This window comes from Oncorhynchus mykiss, chromosome 11 (assembly GCF_057628025.1).
Source record: "Oncorhynchus mykiss isolate SJ-2025 chromosome 11, ASM5762802v1, whole genome shotgun sequence".
NCBI classification, from domain to species: Eukaryota; Metazoa; Chordata; class Actinopteri; order Salmoniformes; family Salmonidae; genus Oncorhynchus; species Oncorhynchus mykiss.
This window is the reverse complement of record NC_143032.1, coordinates 53,797,501-53,807,500: the sequence shown is the minus strand read 5'-3', so window position 1 is coordinate 53,807,500 and position 10,000 is coordinate 53,797,501. Positions and strand designations below refer to the sequence as shown.

The 10,000-nt window shown below is 43.9% G+C and overlaps 1 protein-coding gene across 5 annotated transcripts in view; it reads right to left on the bottom strand.

Moving 5' to 3' along the window:
• The window catches only part of cux2b (cut-like homeobox 2b), a 130,877-nt gene that overhangs the window by 29,284 nt on the left and 91,593 nt on the right, over positions 1-10,000 (bottom strand). For all 5 annotated transcript variants that reach the window (XM_021621280.3, XM_021621281.3, XM_021621282.3 and 2 more), the window contains one exon: positions 3,701-3,779. In XM_021621280.3, coding sequence (XP_021476955.3) covers positions 3,701-3,779 — 79 coding nt within the window. The remainder of the gene's footprint in view (positions 1-3,700; positions 3,780-10,000) is intronic.

Sequence of the window (10,000 nt, the reverse complement as noted above, 5' to 3'; positions counted from 1 at the left end):
GTAGGCCATGACATCATTTTCTAGAATTTTCCATGCTGTTTAAAGGCACAGTCAACTTAGTGTATGTAAACTTCTGACCCACTGGAATTGTGATACAGTGAATTGTAAGTGAAATAATCTGTCTGTAAACAATTGTTGAAAAAAGTACTTGTGTCATGCACAAAGTAGATGTCCTAGCACACTTGCCAAAACTATAGTTTGTTAACAAGACATTTGTGGAGTGGTTGAAAAACAAGTTTTAATGACTCCAACCTAAGTGTACGTAAACTTCCGACTTCAACTGTACGTCTTAAATGCATAGGAAATGCACATTATGATTGTGGTGTGTGACATTTTGGCTTGAGGACCCAATAATGACATTTTTAGAAGTATTACCTTTTCAAAGTGTTCTCATTGCTCAGAGCACTTATTTCAACTGTTCCCCATAAAATGCAGAGGACGCATTGGAGTTGCTTCAAAGAGCATGCCTTGTACGACTGACTGTTCATGACACCGGTGTTAGGTTCTAAATGAACCTATTAAAACTCACGGATAATTAGTAAAGCTTAAACCAAGTTTATTCACCCATTGGATCAATGCAGCTGCATAAGACAAAATAAATAGTCACACCAGTGGTAATATATGGCCCAAATTGTTGCAGAGTCTCCTCCTTCTCTCCAAACATTACATCTTTATTACTAGGCAGGAAGTTAAGTGATACAGGCAATAAACTGTTCCTTCTCCCTTAATGTGACCTGACCTGACCTCGACCCCCTTCCTCACTAATCCACAGCTCCCCATCTTTATCAGTGCCTGCCAACATATGATCGTCTCCCTGCACTCAGTACATTCCAAGCTTAATTGCACCCACCATATATATTCCTCCTACAGATAACCATTAACTTCTAGTGTTGGCCCTCTAGACCATAGCACTCAATATTTCAATAGGATTCCTGATAATTAACACTATTCAGAACCCAGAATCCATCACCGGTAAAGGTTACCATTGTCATACTACATGTAATCCTTTGTCACAGGAAACAGTGCCACTCTAAGTCCAGACACACCACCACTATAATAATAGCTATCTTGTTCAGCAGCTGGAGCTTGATACACTTGCTGACTTTACAGTAAAAACAAAACCCAAATCTCACTCGCACACGCACACGCACACCATTTCCAGCCATGTATTCTCCTCTCTCCCCTTACACTAACATTCTCCTCCTCGTAAACACACTGATGTGAGAGATACACATTTGCTTTAACAAATTGGGACGCGATTAAAACCTTCTCTATTGAGAGCATGCTCAGGGTAGCCCTGGGTTGTGTCAGCGATGCATACCCTCTGTCTATAACATTCATATGAACTGAGAATATGAAAGCAGCATCATAACATGTGTCATGCGTGTCCAACATTATGCAACTGACATCATCATTGGCACCTATTCCAATAACTGATTTGTTATTGTGGATAACTGATACCTGACACCAAACGTTGCTGTTAACTGGATACAACAGGTCACATTGTCCCCTCCCCCTCCCTGGCTCTCCTCTTGCATTCATTAACTCTGTTGTCGGCCGCTCTGATTGGACCAACGGCCTGTGAGTGTCAGCAGACAGCCAGGATGGAGGGATCCTTTCAAATTAAATAAGAGGGAGAAAAAAAATGTCTGCCAATGAATAGTAATAACGGCATTAAGATTAACGAGCACGGTGTGTTAAGAATAATTGCGTCTGTCAAAACATAAAAAATACATGAGCTGGATGGTTTGTTTGGAGACTGGTGGGAAAGCAGCACAGTGATGTGTTTATAGGGGAGGAGACTAATAAAGTGAGGGACCACAGCCAACTGACTGTCCTCTGGTGTACCTGGAGCGATCCACTCTGGGAACAGGGGGTGACCTTGGACAGGCCAGTGAGATGCACAATGACACACAAAATACCCTACTCTCCATTTTGTCACTCCTGTTTGGCATCAGATAGGAGGTAAATAATATCAGAAAGATAATAGTGAATAGATTTGGAGACTTTTAGCAATTAGCTGTTAATGGAAATGATTGGTATGGCATTAAAGGATCAGACGGCAACTAATAAATCAGCAGCTCAGCTGTTTTACTGCGGTGGGATGAAATAATAACTCCTTCTGTAGTAGTAAAGCCCAGGGAAAGTCATCCATACACAGACCTGCAGTGACACAGAGTGTGAGAGCTAAGACTAGAGACTCTGGTGAGGGAGAGTCACCCGGATGCTAATGCTAGTGCAGGTCCAGGTAAGGTCAGAGGAAGATGGGTGTTCTGAATATGCTAATCCAAGGCCCCCTGATGTAACCAGGGCCACTCCTTTAGCTTTGTGACATGACGACAAGACCCCCCCCCCCCCGGCAAAATCATAGAGAAGTGATTGGTGGAGATGTCGATGTCATATATGTTCACGTCAAAATAGGAGCTGAAAGTGTGCATGCATGTGTGTGTGCCAGAGGAGGCTGTTGGGAGGCACTATAAGAGGACAGGCTCATTGTGACGGCTGGAATAGAGTGAACGGAACGATATCAAACACATCAAACATAATGAAACCACGTTCGTCTCCGTTCCATTTATTTCATTACAGCCATTATAATAGGCCCGTCCTCCTATAGCTCCTCCCACCAGCCTCCTCTGGTGTGTATGTGTATGTGCTTGTGTGTGGGAGCAAAAGTAAACGTTAAATTCCTATTTTCTTCCATCTTCAAACCCAATCCTAGCTACAAGGGTTCCGATACAGTTGAACATGGTTTATGAGTACTCTTTCTTGTCAGTGCCCTGTGCAATTAAAGAGACGAAGTCCTCATTCCTTACATTATCACTGTTGATTCAGTCTGCTCTTGATAGAACATTTGTTCATGACAAAATATAGCCCCTAAAACCCTCCTGGGTCCTCTATTAAGCCCTTGATACGTGCAGGTATAGGTCAGGAAATCAAACTGAACACATCTTCAAAGACATCCATTTCTTATCAAGAAAATAACTCCATTCAAAGTGTGTGGTGAAGTATCAAGCAGGAGACTTCAAGGCAAAATGGAGACCTTTAAAAGTCAGTCGCTGCATCGCTATTTTCTCTGACACCCACTTTTATCTTGTATTCATTGAATCTGTAAACCGCGTTCTCTACTCTTGCAATGAGTGTTCCTCTGATGTAGCCGGAGATTGGAGTGCATTTTGCTCTTGTCTCCTGCAACAAAGAGCAATGCTGTATAGTGTGCCCTGGCAACAAACAACAACAGAATAAACAGTCTCTCCCCCTCCCCCTCTCTTTCCCTGCTGGCCTCATCAGGCCTGCACTCCAGACTAAGACAAGCTACAGTTGGCTTTTAATTGGCCCTCTGCAATCAACAGCCCATCCCCACAAGGATCGTCTCTCCTCAGCAATGCAACGCTCAAGGACCAGCGCTCGGTTTTGAAGTGGCCCCACACAGAGCACAGACTCTAAAACATAGATAAGAACTACAGGATGTCCTGTGGATATTTATATATCTATGGCAAGAAAACAGTCACTTTGTATTTTTAGCTTGTCTCATGTATAACGTTGGCCTAATGACGTTGACTTTGGCTTGGTGTGTAGTTGATCTGGCTGGGGAGAGTGATCTCTTGTGGGAGGTTTGTTACATGAGCAATGTTGTGTGTTGTCTGTGTCTGTGACTGTGCTGTTGTGATGTGTGTGGCTCTGTTACAGGTGGGAGACTCACCAGGGGCTTCGATAAGCTGCTTGTAGATTCCCAGGAATGCCGACTCTGCCTCCTTACTGCGCTTGTTCAGAGCGACCACCTGGAGACGACAGGACAGGACACAGCCGTCAGGGTGACACTCGGGCTTCAACATTCAAACTAAACCTTTGCTGACGGAACATTTAGCGACACATACACACAGAACATCTGCATTTACATGCATTCTACACTGTTCTGACATATGAAGTAAATAAGCAGCATATAGAGTAAGTGTGCTAACGAGACAGACAGAAACAAAGTTGATCCATCTCCAGAAGGTAATCAGAAGGACGGTACATCACCAACATGTTGCTCTGACGGGGGTTTGTGTGCTGAATTATGTGAACAAGGTGCTGAGCTAATACTACAAGCTGATATTTGGCCTCTTAAACCCCAACGTTGCGGTGTGTATTGAGGTGCCATTTGGCCTGTTCAACGCAGTTGTGGTGTGCTCTATGAGATAGGTCAGTGTCTGTGGCCTACATCACACAGGCGCACAGCCTCTCCTGCTATTCTCCACTCCACGGGTGATGCAAACCAATTAACAATTCATTTGGATGGACAAAGAAGGGAATTAGTCACCACCTGGCCCCATGGAGAGGGCACCTGCCCTGGTGGGTATGTGGGTTACGGTCCTCATAGCTACAATACACCAGCAGCCCTGTTATCTACTGTAAGTCAGAACAAGTCAATGTCGGAAAGTCTTAGCTTAGCAACTCTCTGAAATACTACATCCGATTGCACAGGAGACTGCTGAGGGGAGGACGGCTCATAATAATGTCTGGAACGGAGTAAATGGAATGGCATCGTACACCGCGGTCTAAGGCACTGCATCTCCATGCAAGGGGCGTCACTACAGTCCCTGGTTCGAAACCAGGCTGTATCACATCCGGCCGTGATTGGGAGTCCCATAAGGCAGCTCACAATTGGCCCAGAGCAATCCGGGGTTGGTCGGGGTAGGCCGTCATTGTAAATAAGAATTTGTTCTTAACCGACTTGCAGTTTGGCTGTCATTTCGGAACCTTGATGTCATTTTTCAAAACTCTAGACACAAAACTCACAACCAATGATCAAAATGCACATTTTTCAAAACTCTTAACACTTTTTCCAATTGCTTGGATACAATACACATAAAGCTAAGATAATTTGTTCATTGAACTAAAATCACATGTTCAAAATGACACAACTTAACATCAAAGTATTACCATTTCAAAATGAAATTCACACATTACATCTGAGATGACTGTCTATTCATTTCATTACAATGATCTAACTATCAATTGATACAACTGTTCAAATGATAAGTAACTGTTGCATTACTCTTAATGCATAGTTTCATGGAAACTGACGAACAATATTCCATGTTTAGATCATGAAAGTTTCAGGATAACGAGATCCATTGACACCAATTACTGTGGAACATGAACTAATTGGACTATATTATCTATGGCTGTAATATTTCATCATCATTCTTTATCAGACACTGTTTCTATGGTCCCATGTACCACTTTTCCAGACCATGTTTTCAGATTTGACATTACTGTACACTCACTTTTGCCTCCACAACAGCCTGAATTATTCACGGTGTTGTACGTTAAGAGATGCCCTTCAGCACACCACTGTTTTAAACAGCTGTTATTTGACCATTTGTGGCCTTTCTGTTAGCTTGAATGAGTCTGGACGTTCTCCTCTGACCTCTCTCATTAACAAGGTGTTTTTGCCCACAGAACTGCCGCTCACTGAATGTGTTTTGTTTATCGCACCATTCTCTGTAAACTCTAGAGACTGTAGTGCATAAAGATCCCAGGAAGGCAGCTGTTTCTGAGATGCTGGAATCACCATGTGTAGCATCATCAATCATACCACGGTCAAAGTTGTTTAGATTACTCATCTTGCCCGTTCTAATGTTAGGTCGAACAACAACTAAAGCTCTCTACTCTATTAAACTCTATATGTTGAGTTGCAGGCCATTCTCAAATGGTGCAAGCATGGTTTCAGGCCCATCCACAATTTACCACCCTTTACTTACCCCCATACTCTCCTTTCCTAAAACCGGTCAATACATTTCAGATTTTGTTCAATGATTCCACGATGTCTGTAGTACTCTCGATGTCTGTAGTACTCTTGAAGTCTGTAGTACTAGTCCTTTTACAGTGATGTACTTTATGTGTTGTACCATAATGAAACATGTATCACATATTTTGTACTACAACATTTAATGATTGAACAAACAACTACACAGTGAAACTATCGGTATCTTGTGTGTGGGAGATCTAAATGAATGTTCTTATGGTATTTCGTGATAAATGAGTTATTTGAACCAATGATTCTGCGAGTGCAAGGTTTCTTTAAAGATATGAATGCACAATGCAATGTTTTGAACATTGGACAGCCTGTGTTACAAGTGATGACCGTTCTGAGTTTTGTGTCTAGAGTTTTGAAAAATGACCACAAGGTTCTGAAATGAGTGCCAAAGGGGTTGTAAAAAAGGGTAAATAAAAGGTTCAATAAAATTTCATTTAAAAAATAAATAAAACATGGAAACCGCTCCAGCCACGAGTCCGTTCTCCCAATAAGGTGTCAGCAACTTCCTGTGTCAGATAGGCCATGTCCACTACAAATGTCCCTCCAATCCAAGAGGAAACTCAATTCTAATTATTGTCATCTATTCTCTATAGAATTCCTATCACTGTTGATTACAGTTTTTATCTGATCAAACATAATGACTTCTATTGAAGGAACCCAGTGCATGTTATCGTCTGAGACCTTCTTTATTGGTCTGAGTTCAGTTCGACAATGTTATTTGGACCGAGGTCTGAAAACACTTATGAGAATGGTGGAGAAACTGTTTAGAGATGGTTATAAGTAACAACTGTGGGAAAGAGAGAGAGACGGAGAGCCCTTGAATGACTGGAATTGTCTTGTGTCTTCCCCGAAGAGGCATAACGAGAGCATCATGTTTAAAGAAATATCATAAAGATCAAGCAAATCCCTCCCACTCGGAACTGCGAGCCGGAGTTCATGGAAAATGGAAAGGCTGGAGCCCAATCGATATAGATGCAACAGTCTGCAGCTACCAGCCATCTCTCTCTCTCTCTCTCTCTCTCTCTCTCTCTCTCTCTCTCTCTCTCTCTCTCTCTCTCGCTCTCTCTCTCTCTCTCTCTCTCTCTCTCTCTGTCTCCCTCTCTCTCTCTCTCTCTCTCTCTCTCTCTCTCTCTCTCTCTCTCTCTATCAGCTTCTTGATATGCCACAGCTATCAAGTGGATGGATTATGTTGGCAAGGCAGAAATTCTCACTAACAGGGATGTAAGCAAATTTGTGCACTAAATACGTATTTTTGTGCGTATGAAAAATGTATGGGATCTTCTATTTCAGCTCGTGAAACATAGGACCAACACTTTACATGTTGCGTTTATATTTTTGTTCAGTGTATATATCGCAGGTTGTGTGAACTCACCAGGATCTGTTTCAGACTGACGCCCTGTCCCTGTCCTGTCTACCTTTCTGAAGAATACATCAAATAAGACCCTGAACTGCACATGTAAAACGCACACGACCTGTGAACGCAACAGACTCCATTTCCCACAGACACGGGGGTCTCCTGGCCCTCCATCACCCGTTAACGAGAGAACACGGAGATTACCTCCACAATCACACCATTAACCTGTCTGCAGCCGCTAGAGGAGACATCAATCACACTCCGGATGCCTCCTCACGTCAGCACACTCGGTATGCGTAACCCTCTCCCCTCATGCACGCTGCCACCGCCATCATCAAAGCACCTCGGAGGTGTCACGCATAATGTGGTCTGATCTGAGTGACTCGTCTTCCTCTGGACCTGATGCTAATCTACCTTCAGCCAAACACATGGGATTAGCTTCTGTCCCCTGGTACCACACAGATTACACTATGGAGAGGTATGGTATAAATAATGTATGTTTCAGCAAAGGTACGGTGGTAGTAGGACAATGTATCTAAACCTATTCCATGTTAGCCAGTTTGGCCGTAAAATGATCGAATATGGCTTCTCTGGGAGGGATGTGGGGAACATTCATTTTACAAGCAGCAGGAGTAAACCCCCAGAGATTTATTGTAGGGAAATAGAGAGAGAAAGAGAACGAGAGAGAGAATGAGAGAAAGAGAGAATGAGAGAGAGAGAGAAAGAGAACGAGAGAGAGAGAGAGAACAAGAGAGAGAGAGAGAATGAGAGAGAGAGAGAATGAGAGAGAGAGAGAATGAGAGAGAGAGTGAAAGAGAAAGAGAGAACAAGAGAGAGAGAGAACGAGAGAGAGAGAGAATGAGAGAGAGAGAGAATGAGAGAGAGAATGAGAGAGAAAGAGAACGAGAGAGAGAGAGAGAAAGAGAAGGAGAGAGAGAATGAGAGAAAGAGAGAATGAGAGAGAGAGAGAAAGAGAACGAGAGAGAGAGAGAGAACGAGAGAGAGAGAGAGAACGAGAGAGAGAGAGAATGAGAGAGAGAGAATGAGAGAGAGAGAATGAGAGAGAGAGAGAAAGAGAAAGAGAGAACAAGAGAGAGAGAGAGAACAAGAGAGAGAGAGAGAATGAGAGAGAGAGAATGAGAGAGAAAGAGAAAGAGAGGAGAGAGAGAGAGAATGAGAGAGAAAGAGAGAACGAGAGAGAGAGAGAGAGAGAGAGAGAGAGAGAGAAAGAGAGAACAAGAGAGAGAAAGAAAGAGAGAACGAGAGAGAGCGAGAGAGAGAGGAAACCTGTTAGAAGTGGACCATAACTCTTCACAGAGGACCAGTCCGTGTGGGCAGGCTACTGCTGCTGTCTCCAGCACTGCTGGGAAATGCTTACTGAGGCCTAGGAGGATACTTATAGTGAAACACATGCTCGAATTGTGGGTCTGTTTGCATGTGTGTGTGTGTGTGTGTGTGTGTGTGTGTGTGTGTGTGTGTGTGTGTGTGTGTGTGTGTGTGTGTGTGTGTGTGTGTGTGTGCATGTGCGTGTGGTGTGTCAAGAAGAGAAGAATAAATAATGGCAAAAGATGAGTTTAACATAAAGAAGTGCAGGGAAGAGAAAGGCAGACAGGCACTGAGCTACAGACAGAGACAGAGAGGGCGAGAAAGAGGTTCCCATAAAGACTGCAATTAGCAATTATGCAGACATCAATTACAATTATCACAACTGGTGATTATGCAATTATCACTCTAAATCCTTGTTTTTTTACCAGAATGCCACCTCCTGTGATTTGGGTGTTTGAGGACAGGTTGTGTGATGATGCAGGTGATTAGAGTGTGTGACGTGGCGGGGGTGTTAGGTGTGTGTGTGTGTGTGTGTGTGTGTGTGTGTGTGTGTGTGTGTGTGTGTGTGTGTGTGTGTGTGTGTGTGTGTGTGTGTGTGTGTCCGAATGTGTTTGTATGTGTGCATGGACGTGTGAGTTAGTAAGATTATTGCTGCTGGTGGATGAGAGAGGTGGTGTGTGTGTGTGTGTGTGTGTGTGTGTGTGTGTGTGTGTGTGTGTGTGTGTGTGTGTGTGTGTGTGTGTGTGTGTGTGTGTGTGTGTGTGTGTGTATAAGGGACTGGGAATGTATGGTAGCACATTCCCAGAGGCCTCTAAATTACCTGTCATCTGCACATGATGCAAAGGTCAGCGCACAATCATGGGAGTCGGTCCTCTGTGCTGCTCACAGAGACCCAACAGAGCCCAGGAGCTGACAGTGTGTCACCACAGCCCCAGTCAGCCTGAATGCCTATTAGAACAACACACTGGGAATTCCACCACCATGCAGCAAGTGACAACACCCTTATGGCATCCTTATGGGCGATGGGGAAAAAACACCATTCTGTGGGTGCAGAGAGGGACAGTGGGAGCTATAGGGGAGTACAGTTACTGCTACTATGCTGTCATCAGTGCTTGTTTTTCCTTGACTGTTAAGAGGAGGAGAGAGGGAAAAGAGGGATGAACCGGTGTGGAGTGAGTGATGAGTGGGTGGAGGATAGGGACACAAGCAAAACACACTCGCACACACACTCTTCTTCAGGCGATGAAAGGAGGAAGCCGTGTGTTTGATGAGTTTGATACCTTTACATGTATTCCGTTCTAGCCATTACTATGAGCCTGTTCTCCCCAATGAAGGTGCCACCAACCTCCTGTGCCTGACATACATCCGGCCCCCACGTCAGAACCAATCAGCAGCTCCTAGTCACCCAGTTACACTCCCATCCACAAGGAACCAAGGCTGCCCAGATCCTGACTCCTCTAGCTCACAACTCCCAAACCTGACTAACCACACCCTCATCCTAACATCTAAGGTCATTT